Source organism: Cryptotermes secundus, unplaced genomic scaffold (genome assembly GCF_002891405.2).
Source record: "Cryptotermes secundus unplaced genomic scaffold, Csec_1.0 scaffold1991, whole genome shotgun sequence".
In the NCBI taxonomy this organism is placed as follows: domain Eukaryota; kingdom Metazoa; phylum Arthropoda; class Insecta; order Blattodea; family Kalotermitidae; genus Cryptotermes; species Cryptotermes secundus.
The window spans coordinates 428,152-445,089 of NW_019743182.1; the positions used below are offsets into that span (position 1 = coordinate 428,152).

General features: G+C 38.5%; 1 protein-coding gene across 1 annotated transcript; it reads left to right on the forward strand.

Annotated features, from left to right (window-relative positions):
* The first annotated feature begins 1,974 nt into the window (after window positions 1-1,974).
* LOC111874069 (T-complex protein 1 subunit zeta) lies at window positions 1,975-15,913 on the forward strand. Its single transcript, XM_023869249.2, has 11 exons — window positions 1,975-2,209; window positions 2,951-3,014; window positions 4,263-4,397; window positions 5,211-5,384; window positions 8,470-8,684; window positions 9,351-9,510; window positions 11,731-11,910; window positions 12,294-12,441; window positions 13,010-13,150; window positions 14,134-14,302; window positions 14,897-15,913. Exons 1-11 carry the CDS (start codon window positions 2,073-2,075, stop codon window positions 14,967-14,969), a joined length of 1,596 nt encoding a protein of 531 aa, XP_023725017.1. The 5' UTR covers window positions 1,975-2,072; the 3' UTR covers window positions 14,970-15,913.
* The last annotated feature ends 1,025 nt before the right edge of the window (window positions 15,914-16,938 follow it).

The window sequence follows — 16,938 nt, forward strand, 5'->3', positions numbered from 1 at the left end:
TAATTTTCAGGTTTTATTGTTAATAATTTCTGCTCTACCAAATAATGTTCTGTGATACAAATAAATACTTAAGTCATGGCTATACAGCATACAAGTCAATTCAACAATTTTATGCTGGAGCCCTCTTATATTTTGATGAAATACATTTAATGTTTTAAGCTTAAGCTGAGATTTATTCAGTCCCCGGAAATTCTGATGGTATATCTTGAAAGAGTTAACTGCAGGAACATGTTGTACAGCCTCGCAACCTATCTGAGACTGAGTATTTATATATAGAGTGGCAGTGGATGAGTTGGGGGGAGTGATCTGAGGTATATCAGGTACCTTGTGAATATCATTTACCATAAAAAATCATTTTTCCTGGTCACTGGAACTTTCTTTTGCCTGTTTGATGTTCTGGGACAAGTTTCTACAGGATCTAAGGTGGCCAGTTGGTTAAATTCATTCTTGCTATTTATGAGGATTTTGTTTCTGTTTTCAGGTACTATGGTGGTATATCCCTTTATTTGATCATTTTTCCATCCTAAGCTAATTAAACCTTCTACTTTTCTCCATAAGATGGTGGAAATTTGAGCTACTATTTGAATGGCTATCTTTTCTTTCCCTTGCCCATTTAGATGCAGCCTATGTTTTGTAAAGAATTCTCTAGTGAGATCATTTTCTAGAACTGATGTATGTGTATTGGTTTTGACATATTTCTTTAACTTCCTATTGAATATTTTAATTTCATCATTAACGGAGGAGAAATCCATCAAATCATATCTGTGTGGTGCACTTAGTAGGATGATATTTGTGTTGCTATTAGCCTTTACAAAGTCTGAGATGTTTTAGGGCTATATATATAATTGGTATTTAAATTGATCCAGTGTGGTGAAACTAGTACAGATTGTATTGTATTCATTATAATTTGCATCACACTTCCTGCATATGTACCAAGAGTCACTCTATTTGATGTTGCTGGCAGAAATATTTATGTAATTGGATAAAGCATATACTAATTGTATGTGTATGTGTCAATAAAATTTATATAGTTGACACAAGCATATTTTACTTTCTCAAGCACTCTTTCCTATATTCTGTGCTACATTGTGGTTCTGTTTGAATAGATTATTGTGAATTCCTTGAAGAGGTAGTACATATCTTTCCTAAATTAAGTAATTTAGAAATGACTTTTGTACATACCATGTACTGTGGCAAAAATCATGGGTATCATATAATGAATCAACTAATTTGTGCTTACACTTTCAATTCTGGATTTTATGATGAATAACTAACAACGCACACACAAATATTAATTTTATTTTTAGCATGGAACTTTTGTAATTTAATAGTTGTAACTTCTGTTCAAATTTCAAAGATTGACAAATCCCAATTGAAATGCTATTTTTGAATGCCTTAGAGTCGGGATTGTTCAGTCAGTATAGTTTCTAGGATATAGGCTGAATGATTGGAGAATTTTGATTTTATTCTCAGCAGAGATTTTGCTTTCTCCATTGCCCACACCATGCCGTAGCTCAAGCAGTTAGTTGCTGGCTTCCCACCGCGAAGGCCCGGGTTCAATCCCGGGTCTGGTCAAGTGCGATTTGTGGTGGACAAAGTGGCGCTGGGGAAGGTTTTCTCTGAGTACTTCGGTTTCCCCTGCCAATCTTTGTTCCACCAATTGCTCCACAGTCACCCTCACCTATCATCTGGAGCTGGTACAATAGGCCAGAAGTTGCCACAGTACAAGGGACTTAGTCCCACCCCCACTAGCAATAAAAAAAAAGCCCCGTATTCAGTGAGAATTATTGCTCTTGCCACTCTTATAAATCTAATTTCATACTCATATCTCGTTGATTGATAACGAGCGAAGATTGTATTCTCTCACTGGAAGGGGTGGTTGTTGTGAGCGTAATTACAGAAGAATAGGCATAGATGGCAGAGTAATCAAGTAGTGTTGCGATGCATGTGTAAACGCTCTACGATCTCTACGATCAATGTAATTAGTAGGCAAACCAGGTTTTGTGTCGGTCGTGTGGGTTGTTAGAACCGTATAGAACGGTGCATAATCGTGTGGGAGGAAAGGCCGAATAATGTCAGCAATTACTTTGTTGAATCCAAAAGCAGAATTTGCGAGAGCTGCTCAGGCTCTTGCAATAAATATTTCCGCAGCGAAGGGTATTCAAGATGTAATGAGAACTAATTTGGGTCCTAAGGGCACGATGAAAATGTAAGTAGACGCATTCATGTGGCCATGTGGTTCCGAGGATTGGGATCCTACTTGAGAAATAAAATTATGAATTTATATTATGTATACAGTGTGCATCTTTAAAGATACCATAATACCAAGAAATGACGTACTATAGATGGTAACTGTATAAACAATAACTTTGCAAACGCTACCGCTTTACCATATATCGACATGATTTCCAGTATTACGATGACCTGTTATGGTTCATGTACCCGATATTGTGAATGTTGCTATAAGGTCGAGATGTTTTCTCACGATTCTTTAAATAAAGTAGCCGTACAAAGGTGACGAACGGAAGATAACAAAACTTGCACCCAGGTGACCGAAAACTAATGTTAAAGTAGAATTCAGGTTATGGTAGTGAGTTCAAAAATTTATTGTCCTCTATCCGTAGGCGATTTTTAAATTCTGGTGCAGCTCTTAGACTTAGACCCCTCGAATATGTGAAAATGAAGTAGTATTGAAATTACAATTTATAATTTTTGTTGAATGAAGTTTATGGTAAATCATAAAATGTTTCTCTTGCAGCCTGCTATAAACTGCTAATGTTACAAGAGCGTCAAATTATTTGTGAACATTTCAAGCTTTGTGATAGGATTTAATATGACTAGCTGATTGAGTATTCTGTATTCTCACTTCAATTTCTGCCAGCAGGACACATCTCTAAACCTGCAATTAGAATCAAAGATTTTGATACTTGCTGTTATTTTTTTTAATTAGGCTGGTGTCTGGATCTGGAGACATTAAGATTACAAAAGATGGCAATGTACTGCTTCATGAGATGGTAATGTATTAGGAAATTTGTTGGCAAGTATGTAATTATGGTCATGATCATTTTCCTACATTAAATGTTCAGTTGTGAAGTACAGAACTTGTTCTACTGCTTCACACAGTAAATATTGCTAGACAGTTAAAAGAATGCAGACAAGAAGTACGTATTAAAAGAACAATACTGACACTAACTTGAAGTAATGTATCCTATTCATTTTTGTGCCGAAGATATTTTCACAGTTCAGAAGATAATATTTTTGGCATCCATTAGTTAACTGTTGCTAAAATAAAGTGTGTTTATAAATAAGAAACAAATTGGGACTTTTCCTCCAAAGAAAAACTAGAAAATTTGTGGTCTGCATATAGTTTTTGCAAAGCAGTTTTTGTGAAAGAAGTCAAGCTGTGACTTGAAAGAGAAATGTTGTACATAATTCTGGAGAGACTTTGAAAATAACATCAGTCATGATGAGAGCAAAAAAAAAAGGCTGGGAGACTGAAAAGTTTTTTCACTTTTTTAACTTTTTTTTAGTGGTTAAGATATAATACATAAGAACTTCATACTTGTTAGGGATAAAGTAAAGGAATCCCATGCATCTCTAAGTATCAAGTCACAAAGAAGTGTGGGGACATAGAAATGAACTTCTGCGCATTTGTAACTTTTCAGTAGATGGATGTAAGCAGTCTTCATTCATACTCCAGCAACATTTACATCCAGAGGCAGCCCAAAGAATCTGTCACATGAGAGGCAGATTGTTCCACTGAGCTACTTTTAGAACAAAAAAAACTGGTTTTAGTCCACAAGTGAACTATACCGACTGAGCGACTGCCACTTGTCGGAGAAGTTAGTGCCAGCTTTAGCGGATAGAGGGTGTCGCGTAGTCAGCACAATGAATCCCCACAGCCGTTAATTTAAGTTTTCTAAATGGGAGCTTCTATTTCCTTGAAATAGCTCGTCAATTATCATCTCGAGGCTGAGTGGGCCCCATTCCAGACCCACTGCTTATCAGAAAATCGGGTAGCGCCGGGAATCGAACCCAGACCTCTGGATCTGTAGCCAGGAACTATGACCACTAGACCACAGAGGTGGTGTGAGCCACTTTGAGCATTGTAATAAAGTGAAGTTCATCAGAGGGTTGCGCAGTGCACATCGCATCACTTTACTAAATGAGATTTCATGGCTTCAGATTTTTGGCATGAATTTTAAATTCTAGATCTACATTTGGATAATGAGGAATTAATATGTATGCTTATTTGTTGATAGCAAATCCAGCATCCCACAGCTTCACTCATTGCACGTGCATCCACTGCCCAGGATGATATGACCGGAGATGGGACGACATCAACTGTTCTTGTTATTGGGGAACTCCTCAAGCAAGCTGACCTCTATATATCAGAAGTGAGTATAGTGGCCTTTAAATCATGACCTGACTTATATTGAAAAGTAAATGAACAAAATTGCTGGGTTTGAGATTCTCACAGCAGCAGAACATGATCGTGTGTGTTGTAACGGTATGTAGGTCAGCAGAAGTCCAGTCCTGTTTCTGACAAATGTTATCGGACTACTGCTGCTCTACATGATGTAAGAAGCTGTGATCTATCCATTTTTATCAATCTTGTCATGTGCTTGGAAATTTTATGTGTTTCTCTCTCCTAAATTTGTTTTTAAATCCTCTGAAACTTATAAATGTACACATGTGTTATGGTTTCTGAGATTCAAATTAAAAATTTATATTTTTATTGTGTTTTTGTTTTAATTTAACAGTAGGGCCATCATTAGATAATTATTTACACGATTATATCAGCATTGAAATAGCTGCACTGACATGAAAAGAAAAGTTTCCCTGTTATCATTTAATTATGCAAATAACTGTTCTGTCAGTAGCGTAAGTGACTTTTGCATTTTCTTGAAGCTCATAGATCCTCTTACCTATTTTGATGCAGAATTAATTATGAAGTAGTGAATCTGAAATATAATTTTCTTCCTGAGATGATGGCTTGCCTTGTAATTTATGATATTGGGTTATAAAATGTAATTTTTATTGGTTTGTTTTTCAATACTCCCTTCATTCTAACTGAAGAGTGGCATTACTTGGAATGAAGAGTGTTAGTTGTCTCAGAAACTTTGTATTGATTTTTGCCAAAGTAAACATGTTATGGCTAAAGTGTGTGATCGTTTGTGTTTAATTAACAGTTGTTTGTTTGTTATCAGGGTCTTCACCCACGTACTATTACAGAAGGTTTTGAAACAGCCCGACTAAGGACTCTGGAGGTTTTGGAACAGATTAAGATTAAGGTTGAACCAACACGTGCAGATCTGTTGAATGTGGCACGTACATCATTGTGTACCAAAATCCATCAGCAGCTTGGAGATGTCCTGACTGACGTAAGTGTTGAAACAGGACAGGTATTGATATTGATGTACAGTAAACCCTCATTATAATGGACCTGGCTATAATGGATTCTAGATATAATCCACCAAAGTTAGTAGGGTGTTTGGTTTTTAAATAAGCTTTTATGGAAACCAAAGTGAGTGAGTGAAATTAAATTAAGTCATCTACTAATTGTATATAGAAATGATGTTCTCTGTGCTTGTCAACTTTCGTTTATGTTAAGTTACACAATGTATAATTTTGAATTTTTAGATATTTAGTCACTGTGAAGGTTTTATAGTTCAGAAGTGTTTAAAATAAAAAGAACCCATTATAAGTACTTCAATATAATCACATTGTGTGTTTCTGTGTTATTGAGTGTACTGATTATGTTGTTTCATGTATTGTTTATGTATCCTATGGTGTACTTTTGTGAATACTCCTTCACTTGGTTATATGGGATATTGGCAATAACAGAAACCCTGTCTCCCCTGTTAGTCTGTTCCATTGCTAGGTAGTGGCTACTAGCAATGGAGATTCCTCACTGCTAACCACGAAGTGCCATGCTCACTTGAAACTCATGACTGCTAACTACTGAAGGGATAGTATAGTTGGCATAGCGACTAGCTACAGGCTGAGTGACTGAGGAGTTGGAGTTTGGGTCCCAGTAGGGTAAAGAATTTTCTCCACGTCATCCAGAGCGCCTCTGGGGTCCACCCAACCTTCTATCCAGTAGCTGGGAGGGGACTCTTTTCCTGGGGGCAAAAGTGGCTGGTGTGTGAAGCTGACCACTCCTTCCAGTTAAAGCCAAGTTCAAGAAAATGTATCCACTCCCCCATACACTTTCTTGCCATAGTGCTTCATTAGTTAAGCACAGGGACAATTTTACCTTTTTTTTACTAACCACTGACTTCCATCTCTGTCTGACTTCTTCTGTTGGGCCTCGCTATATAGCCTTGGTGCAGACCACATGGAAAACGCTGCTTGCAACTGTTCTTCTATTAATGTGTATTGATTCATTGCTGCAGAAATGTGTTTACTACACACCATTGTCTAACAGTGGCCACCTCTACTTGTTCACTATTCTGACATTCAGCCATCATGTCACATTGTGTAACTTTCATGAGGGGAACTATGGAAGGCATTTGATACATTGTAAGTTTACAGCGTGATACCAAGTGTTGGAACCACCTGATGATGCACCTTATTTGGGGTGTTGAAACATGTAGTAGTAAGATAAAGTATTGTGGACCACCATTTAGTTTTCCATGATATAAGGTTTTCTCTTGTTAAATTTCAATGATCAATAACATCAATGTGAAATTACCTCTAACAGTTTCTTCAGTTTAGTATTCCAATTCACTGCCCCTGAAAGAAATCTTGAATGGAGCTTTCGCTGTGTGCTGTATAAATGGTTATTGTAGTCAGTTGTATACTGTGGCAGATCAACGTTATGTCAGAATTGAGGATTATCATGCCTGGTAGTCCTCAAATTCACCTTTGCCATTTGTGATGGAAGTAAAAAACGTGTAGAAAATTCTGCACTGGATACAGTTGGTCTTGAACCTGAGGCCTTCAGTACAGAGGCCAATTATTTTATCCTTAAAGTATCACACCTTGGCTCTGTTGTCCTCAGGGAAACTTGGCAGTCATAACAAATGTCCAGTCCTATCTGTTGTTTGTCTTTTTCCTCCATCTCTTCAATTTCGGCTTTCATGGATCATTCCCTACATCTTAAGCCATCTCAGTTAAGGCCTTCCTAAAGCGGCCTCCGTAGTCTAGGGGTCACGTTCCCACCACGCGGGTTCAAACCCGGCGGAGGTCGTGGAATTTTTAAGGGTGGAAAAATTCAGGGAACAAGTCCTCCGGGAGGGACTTTAAGCCGTGGGTCCCGTGTCATAGATTTACAGCACGTGAAAGATCCTCATGTCTCTAGGAGACCTCTGAGCAAAATTAGGCAACAATTTCCCTCCCAAGTAGTTTCCAACACCTCTGGTAGAGGGGGAAAATATCAGGTACCGACGGCTGACCTCGACTGAACGGGGCTGATAGCACGCACCAGTACCACTAGGGTATGGCGACAGTAGAAATTAAAGGTGGACGCACAATGGACCAATAACTTGTCTAAGTGCATGGGGAAACCCACCCCCTCTAATAATAATAATAATAATAATAAGGCCTTCCTAAGTTTCTTGTACCTACTGTTTTACTTTAAAAAATCTTTATAGCCGCCTTTTACCCATTCTTATTACATGCCTCAATTGCTGCCAAGTTTCCAATTTAATATCTGCTACCAGTTCAAGGCCTTTATATACTTTTCTTAGTTCTTGGTTAGTTCTGATTCCACAAACTCCTTTTTCTGTTACAGGTCCGTACACCTTCCTCAGAATTCTCCTATCCTATGTATTTATCCTAACTTTATTCTTTTCAGTAATGGATCATGTTTCATGTCCATACATTGCAACTGGTTTTAACATTGTGTTGTATGTTATCATGTTCTCATCAAAAGAAATACATGTTGTCAGGATAGCTCAGTTACATAGTGACTAGGCTATGGGCTGGATGAACAAGGAATTGTGATATGATTGCTAGAAAGTGGCAAAAAAGTTTTTTCTTCTCTGCAGAATCCACACTGGCATTAAGGCCTCCCATCCAATGGACATTGATGTTTCTTTCTCTGGGGGTTAAGTGGCTATAGAATGAAGCTGGCCACATACCTCCATCTAGTGCTGAAGTTAAAAGTTCATGGAGATGTACCACTACTTAGCTGTTGGAGCTTTGTGGCAAGGTGTTTTATTTAAGCAGAGGGCAAAGTTAATGCCAACTTTAGCGGCTAGAGGGTGTCACATGGTCGGCGCAATGAGTCCACACGGCCATTAATTTCGGTTTTCTAGACCAGGGCCACTATTTCCTTGAAATAGCTCCTCATTTATCTAAGCTGAGTGGACCACGTTCCAGACCCACTACTTCTCATAAAATCTGGTAGCGCCGGGAATCAAACCTGGATCTCTGGATCTGTAGGCAGGAACTCTGACCACAAGACCACAGAGACAACCCTATTAATATGCCTTGGAGTTGAGGTTTTCTGTCATGTTTCAGATTTGTGTGGATGCGGTACTGGCGGTGCGTCAGAGCGAAATGCCAATTGATTTGCACATGGTAGAGATCATGGAAATGCAGCACAAGACATCTACTGAGACAAATCTGGTGCGAGGGCTTGTGCTGGATCATGGTTCTCGACATCCTGACATGCCTAAGCGGGTGAACAATGCCTATATTCTCACATGCAATGTAAGCATGGAGTATGAAAAAAGGTGAGTTTGTGTCATCCACTGCTTCATATGAAGGTGTTCCTGAAAAACCATCAGCCAAACATTCTGCCTTCAGGTGCTGGAACATATATAGCAGGTTGCTTGAAAGACCAGATGTTTACCAAACAAGTGAATTTTGCATTATGACAATGCATCTTCCTACAGGGCTTTTGGTAAAGCAGTTTTCAGGCCTAAATACAAATTATTGCTGGACTGCTTAACTCTGCAGAGAAAAATATGTCTTAATTCAGAAACAGAAGATACTGCAGTCTGGAAAGTGGTGTCATGTATTCCGGCAGAAAAGTAACAGCGTTTCAGAGGATTAGCACTTGCACTTATATAAAAGTTTTTTCTTCTACTAATCCTCAGAACGTTTTATCTCTGTTTTCTACTCAAATGTTTGGTTTCAGCCTTTTAGGGCCTGTGGTATCCCACTGGCCAGCTCACAGTCGTGGTTCCTTTCCCTATATCTATACCCTTGTTTTTCCCATGCAGTTTGCTTTTCTGTCCTGAGGGTGGTGGCAGTCTTGATAACTTTCTACCAGACAACATGGTGTCCAAAGCTAGAAGACAGTCATGTTCATATTTATGGCCATGAGAACATCAAATACCTGTTGTATCTTGTTGATACCCATTTGCTTGCTGACAGTGTATTTAAACTTTGTGTAGTGAGGTGACCTCTGGTTTCTTCTATAAGTCTGCAGAGGAGAGAGAAAAGTTGGTGTCTGCTGAACGAGAATTTATTGAGAAACGAGTGCAGAAAGTGATTGACCTAAAGAAGAAATTGTGTGACAAAACAAACAAGAGTTTTGTTGTTATAAATCAGAAGGTAAGATTTTGCATAGTGTTGTAACATGTAGGTTGGTACGCATGGTGAAAATAACGGGTTCTAGTTCAGATGATTGGATTTATTAGCCCTTCAGTTACAAGTTCCCATTGCAGCATGTTGCAGTGCTGGATTTTCAGTGGTGCTGAAATCTCCTTGATTATGATGTAGCAGCATTTGTAACATTTTATGCAATTCCATTTAGTTTCCACAGGATGTACTATTTAAAACAATTCAGACTACAACAGTGCATGTAAGTTTACAAATGACATCAGTATCACAAATGAGTTATTTGCTAGTTTTTATTGATGGGGCTAGTGTTTCTTCAATGTTGTGGAGGGTTCTGCCTGTTGTAAACGTTACCAGTGTGCCAAAATGGTGTTGTCAGTTAGTGTGCTGTAGTCTCATTTTGGTACTTCCTTGTCAGGGTATCCACTGTTGAATGCTTCGTGAACAGGACTAAACACACATTGTACTTGTGAATACACCATGCTCCCTCTTGCGGAGAGTCTGCACATCTAGCAACCCGGGCAACATTAACTTGAATGCCAGTAGGACAGATGGGAGAGTCCTTTGCATGGGTGGGGGCAACTTCTGATTTCATTTCTATGCACTAGACATGATTGTTGTTTTGTTTGCTTTTTAATTTTTATTTATTGCTAATTGGGTGGGACTAAGTCCCTTGTACTGTGGCTACTTCTGGCCTATTGTACCAGCCGCAGATGATAGGTGAGGGTGATTATGGAGCTATTGGTGGAATGAAGATTGGCAGGGGAGACCGAAGTACTCGGAGAAAACGTGCCCCAGCACCACTTTGTCCACCACAGATCCCACTTGACCAGACCCGGGATTGAACCCAGGCTGCCGCGGAGGGAAGCCAGCGACTAACCGCTTGAGCTATGGCGCGGCCCTTGTTTGTGTTTTAAATGTACACTTACTATATGGAGACAGTGGTGAGATATATCAGCCCCTGGGGAAACGTTTCTAATTCTGAATTGCTGACACTGTGCAGCTTTTTGTTTCCCTGTGACTTATTGTCCTCGAAAACACCGTAGTGCCCTCCGGTTTCACTTTCGCTAACATTTTCTCTTCATAAGCATAGATGATTTTGAGTGTGACCGCCAAACCAGTGGCTGTCTGTTTTTTTCTAGGTGCACACTTTCTTATATGCTGTTATAATATGTATAGTCTCTTGTATTATGTTTAAGGCCATTTATTTGGATAATTGTAAAGGGCTGTGATGATGGTGTATTACATTTGGAAGAACTGAGTTTATGAACTTTGCCCAGTGTATAATATTCAAGTAATTCCAAGCAAAGTAGACCCATTATGTGGCATGTATGGGGAATGGGGTATGCCAGTTATACAGGAATAAGGTGGTTGCATGAGAACTTTACAGAAATACGATAAAAAGTCAAAAAACATTTTCATTTCAGTTCTCTGTGCTGTAGGTACTGTGGCAATTTGAAGGGTGAAAGATTTAGGATGCATATATTTTAATGGGATCACAAATTTGACTAGCTTCTAGCGTAATGGCACTTCTGTGAGGGAGGACGATGGGTAGCATTGTTAGTGGGAGCTGGGAGAAGTACCACATGTCAGGTGAATATAAGTGCATCACAAATTTGTTTAGGAAAATCATAAATTTTAATTGAAAGTTTTCCAGTTTCATGGTAACTGGTAGTTTACTGTGTTTATGTTGAATCTGTCCATCTGTATATAAAAATAAAAACACAGTGTTTCCATTTAGGGGTCCAACAAAGTGTGAATTTCTCGCGCTTTTTTTACAGAAGAAGGCAATAGAATCCATTTCTATGATGGATGAAGCCTAAATAATTGATCTTAAACATCAAGTAAGTGTCAACCCCTTGTGTTAACTCATAAAACATTGAAGAAGTTGGTTCAAGTTTTAATGCTTCTGAATTTTATTTGGGAGATACCAGGTTCAGGTCTTAGACTGAGTGAGGTTTTTCATGGCTTTCCATGGTTTTCCATAGAAACTCCAAGCAGATGCCAAGATAGTATCTCAAATCAGGCCATTGTTGCTTCCTTCCACATCCTTTCCAACTCATTATTCACTGATTCTCATACCATTCAATGCTATTTAGTTTTAGTTACTAATAGCATCATTAAAATAAACTAATGAAACACAAATTCATATGTATACACCTTATTCTGTTTTACGTTACTGTATTTTATTGTACTGTCTCGTTCTGTTTGCAGGGTATTGATGCTATGTCCCTTGATATGTTTGCAAAGGAAGGCATCATTGCTCTTCGGAGAGCCAAGCGACGTAACATGGAGCGTCTGGCACTGGCGTGTGGTGGTTCTGCCATGAACAGTGTTGATGATCTCACAGAGGAACATCTTGGTTTTGCAGGCCTGGTTTATGAACATGTACTGGTATGAAAGTTGTATTTTCATGTGATGTACAGCATTGCAGCGAAGTCTTGTTGGGTAATTAGTGATGTGAAGATAATGTTAGTATCCAGTGGTTCAGGAACTGGGACAGACAAGAACACACCCTGTGTGTATAAATACAGTATGAACCTTGTTACTTGTCACATCAACTCTGGATAATAGAGTCAGTCTCTGAAACTCTGGATATTAACTCCATCTTCATCTGAATGATTACTCGAAAATACTTCATTGCATATAGACGCTGTGAAACTTATAAACCAACACGTTTTAAGCAGTTCGTGACATCGGTAGTAGTGGGATACAAATTATACCATGAGCCTGAACTTCACTGAATGTTCTGTACTAATGTGTTGTTCGTTTCACAGGGTGAGAACAAATTCACATTTGTTGAGGAATGCAAGTTTCCACAAAGTGTTACCATCTTGATCAAAGGTCCAAACAAACATACACTCACACAGGTTAAGGATGCTGTTCGTGATGGGCTGCGAGCCATAAAGAATGCTATTGATGATGGTGAGTTCAGCAGTGTTTTTAAAAAAAAATTTTTTTCGTGATAGCTCAGATGAGGTAGTTTAGTAAAGTGCCTTGTTATGGGGCAGACATCTGGAGTTCATTTAGGGGAAGGAACAAGAATTTTCCACACTTGTTGCCATGCCCAGGCAGGTTCTGAAGTAGACATATGGCCCCCAGCTAGTTGTCACTGAGGGCCCTGTCTGTGGTTTTAAAATTCCAGAGCATGAAGCAGATGGCCCACCTCCATGTATTGCTAGAACTTAGAACGTGTAGAGCTTTACAGCTCTGTTAATCCTCTTTTTGGATGTACACAACGTGCAGACCAGGGAATCTGGTAGTATTTGGGTACAGAAGCAGTCATGGCTGAGTTTGAAATAATATCCTGTCATTTGCCAGGAGAGATTTAGGGAATGCTTGAGAAACCTGTCATGATAGTTTCTGGATTGAGATTTGAACTCCAAACCTCAAAATATGAAGCTGGAGTGCAAACTACTAAGCCACATTTGGTTAGTTACTGTCAAGTGTATGTTCATTGAATAGAGCTTCACTGATAAGTTATATTGCATAGGCTGTCTCATTCCTGGTGCCGGTGCCTTTGAAATAGCAGCGAGTCAGGAGTTATTCCGCTACAAGAATGAGGTGAAGGGTAAAACTCGTCTTGGTGTTCAAGCCTATGCGGAGGCTCTGCTTATCATTCCCAAGACTCTGGGTAAGTGAGTTTTTTAGGTGTTTTATAGCAAACACCATCGGCTTCTTTTTTGTCATTATGCATTTTAACTACCAGTTACAAATAGGTGCTAAAGGAGGCAGCATGGTAGGTATGCTTGAGTCACTGTCACATTGTCAGACTTTGCCAGATATTTCCTCTAGATAGTTGTTCTGCTTAGTGAAAACTGTTATTCTGTCAAGTTTAATGTCAGAGAATGGATGTATTTGTCTTTCCAAAACTTTTCATGTTGCTGAAGTTAGGTAAGTTTGACAGGTTGTTTAAATAATTTCTCATTGGTATTCCAGTTGGCTCAGTGGTAAATAACAGTTGGATGAGAACTTACGCATAGCACAGTCCATTTCCCAAAAATACAAATTAAGCAGGGCCTTCCTTCTACTTCAAATGGTTACTTTGGATTGCTGTAAAATTTTAAGTAGCGTATATAAGAAACTGCCCATACAACAAAGTTGGGTTCGTTATTTTTAACATTATAGGTGTGTTATTTATTTTATCTTTTGCACAATAAGTATAGGACTTACTTTGTCTCATGTCACATATTTGTGGTAATTTTTGGACATTCTGAATATTCTGTGAAGTGTTTTGGTTAAAACAGTAGTTCGGTCTGAAGTCTAAAGAGAGAAAATACAGATTACACTAACTGCATGAGGGAGAAACCTTCTTGATAATAGTCACCTAGATATGGAAGAAATTTCCCACCTTCTGTGGAACTTTGTTACCATGTTCACAAGATCCTATCACTGGTCCAAATCCTGAACCACATAAATCCAGCCCACACCCACCCACCCTGTTTCTTCAGAATCCTGTCTTCCAAGTTGGCTCTTCCCTTTGTACTTCCTAACCAGAATGTTGTACACATTTATCATCCCTCCTGTGCATTCTACATGTTCTGTCCATCTCATCCATATGGACTATACAGATTACGTAGACTTTGTAGGAATGGGACTATTTTGTTATCTTTGCAGCTGTAAACAGCGGTTTTGATGCTCAGGACACCATTGTGAAGCTGCAGGAAGAAGCGCAACTACTTGGTGAGCCAGTTGGATTGGATGTTAATTCTGGAGAGGCGTTAAGACCATCAGATGCAGGGATCTTTGACAATTACATTGTTAAAAAGCAGATTATCAACTCTTGGTGAGTAAAATAATTTATGGATTGGTACTCATTTTGCAGATTATGTACTTCTGCAAGAAACTTAATACATCAAGAATTAGTACAAGTATTATGTTTTTGGACATTATCCATCGTCCTGTATATTTTCTAAAAAACTGTCCTGTTTCGTTTTCAAAACACAGTGGTTCAGAGACTGGATTCTGTCCTTGTCGTCAGGTAAAAGCTAGTCAGTTGGGTCCAATAGCTGAAGCTAGTCCCTGTTTCCTGAGGACGGGGACAGAATCCAGTCTCCAAAATGTTGTTTTGAAAAATAAACAGGACAGTTTTTTTAGAAAATAGACAGGATGATGGATAATGTCCAAAATCATAATACTTGTAGCAATGTACCATCATCACAAACTTTTAGATCTTATCAAGAATTAGCCTGACCACAGTCTCATACCAGAGGAGTGTTTGGGTTAGTTACAAATAGTACCTACCTTTATTATTGGTGGATGTAAGCATTTAGGCTTCTGTTTATTGTATTTTTTTTTTCTTTTGGTTAAAATAACATGAAGTGTGGTCTGTATTTTCTTTTAATGATGCCAGTTTTGTATAACATACTGTTTGTTTTAGTTCTGTGATAGCAAGCAATCTGCTTTTGGTGGATGAGATCATGCGAGCTGGTATGTCATCACTGAAAGGCTGAGACAGTCACGAGATGATCCACAGGCATCAGCATTCCCTACACACTTCAACCTCATCATTGCTGCTAAAGAGAATTTTCTTTAATTAAATTTAAAAAATTAAAGAAATGACTAGACTGCTAATACAGATGCTCACATTATATTCATATATGTAATTTCACGTATTACACCAAAATGTACCAATGAATTTTCTGATGATAGTGAAGACAGTTTTGTGATATAATGCTTTCTTTGATATGTGCCAGAAAAATTAAACTCATCATTAGAATTCTTTTCTTTTGACCTTTGGAAATTGTTGTGGAATACATAAGAAATTGAAGTTACAAATTTAATTTTGCATACCTTATCCACTGGATTTTTCTCAGTTATAGTATCCTTGAGTATATTATGTTGTGTCCCAAATGATATCCAACATTGAAATTGATTGCAGTACTCAAATACATAAGTTGCAGCCCTATTGCAGTGTTTCATTACAGTGGTCAACTGAAAATGCAGGCGTAAGTAAATTTATAAGTTTTAAAATAATGAAACAAAGTAATTTCAGATACAAAGGACTGCTCTTCACCAGCAGTTAACACAAAAACCCAGCATTGTCATATTCCATCCCTTTAAGTCTCTTCATGCTATGGTTCTCACATTATTTGACAAAACTAACCCCTTACTCTGTTGCCAGACAAGTTGCTGGGCCGGAGATGAAGCCCAGAACTTAAAAGACTTGAGCATGAGATAATGTGCTGCCTGGTTAAGGCTGTCACACACACTGATGAGTATGCAGCAATGAAGGAATTATCAACAGGGGAAAGCCAAATGAGCTTGGAAAAAATGCTGCTTTAGATCCATTTCTCCCAGTATGAATCTCACATGACATGAAAAGTCTAAACTATGGACCATGTGGTTTGATAATGCTGAAAATTGAGCTTATTAATATCTTGATGCATTGTATTAGTTTTGCATGTAAGAAAGTGTATTGCTACTTAAAACTTGTAGAACTTTGAAATTGATTTGTAATAAAAATCTCTCAGTTTTAGTAGTATTCATTATTACATTATGTCACTTGGTTCACAAGACTTGGGTATATTTGTAGATCAGAACAGTACAGTTTACCTAAAATGATGACTTTATGGACAGCTGGGATTAATATGTGTTGCTGTCTCATCACCCAAATGCAGGGCAAAATCATGACACAAAGACAGGTAACATATTTTTGAAAATATGGCACGTTTCCTATATTTGTGAACGACTATGACAAAACAAAACCTGATTCAGGTAATGCTTGCAACCAGTCAGTCCAGAACCTTTTTTCTTCTTGTCTGCTGTCTAAAAACATAAAAATCAGAACGCTGCAGTACGCAGAATTCAGTTATTCAGAACAAATACTGCAGCATTTACTGACAGTGGCTTACTTCTCATTTGGAATTATGTCACAGATGGTAACAAATTTGTCTGAGCTACTACATCCACTGTTTAGCTGGTATAGTGACTGCCTACGGGCTGGTCAACTGAGAGGTCGGAATTGTAAGAGTCCCCATAGGGTGAGAATTTTCTCCATATTGTCCAGATCGACTCGGGCCTACCCAGCCTCTTATCCAATGGTTACTGGGGGTAAAGCGGCGTGAAGCTGACCACTCACCTCCAGCTTGTGTAAAGGTCAAGAAAATATGGATCTGTACATCCACTCCTCCATACGCCTTTATGTCATAGTGTGTAATTAGTTAAGAACAGAAACTTTACTACAACCACCACTAGGCAACACATATCAAATACATTTAAAACACAAGTACCATCTGCAATTGCATATGTAAAGGTAAGAGAAACAAGCATTTTGCTGTAAAGGTTGTGATTTAAACCAAGCGGTAGCCAAAAACAAAACGCCAGCATAAATTTACAAACATCGTTCATCACACCCTCATGCTAGCATATTACCATTTGACACCAGATAGCACCAGGGGCATATGGAACAAATCAAGATGA

Excerpts from the sequence above, each read along its gene's own strand:
- LOC111874069 (XM_023869249.2), top strand. The coding sequence starts at position 2,073 with ATGTCAGCAATTACTTTGTTGAATCCAAAAGCAGAATTTGCGAGAGCT. Across the intron at positions 5,385-8,469 it reads TTGGAGATGTCCTGACTGAC|ATTTGTGTGGATGCGGTACT; the intron begins GTAAGTGTTGAA and ends GTCATGTTTCAG. Across the intron at positions 8,685-9,350 it reads AGCATGGAGTATGAAAAAAG|TGAGGTGACCTCTGGTTTCT; the intron begins GTGAGTTTGTGT and ends AACTTTGTGTAG.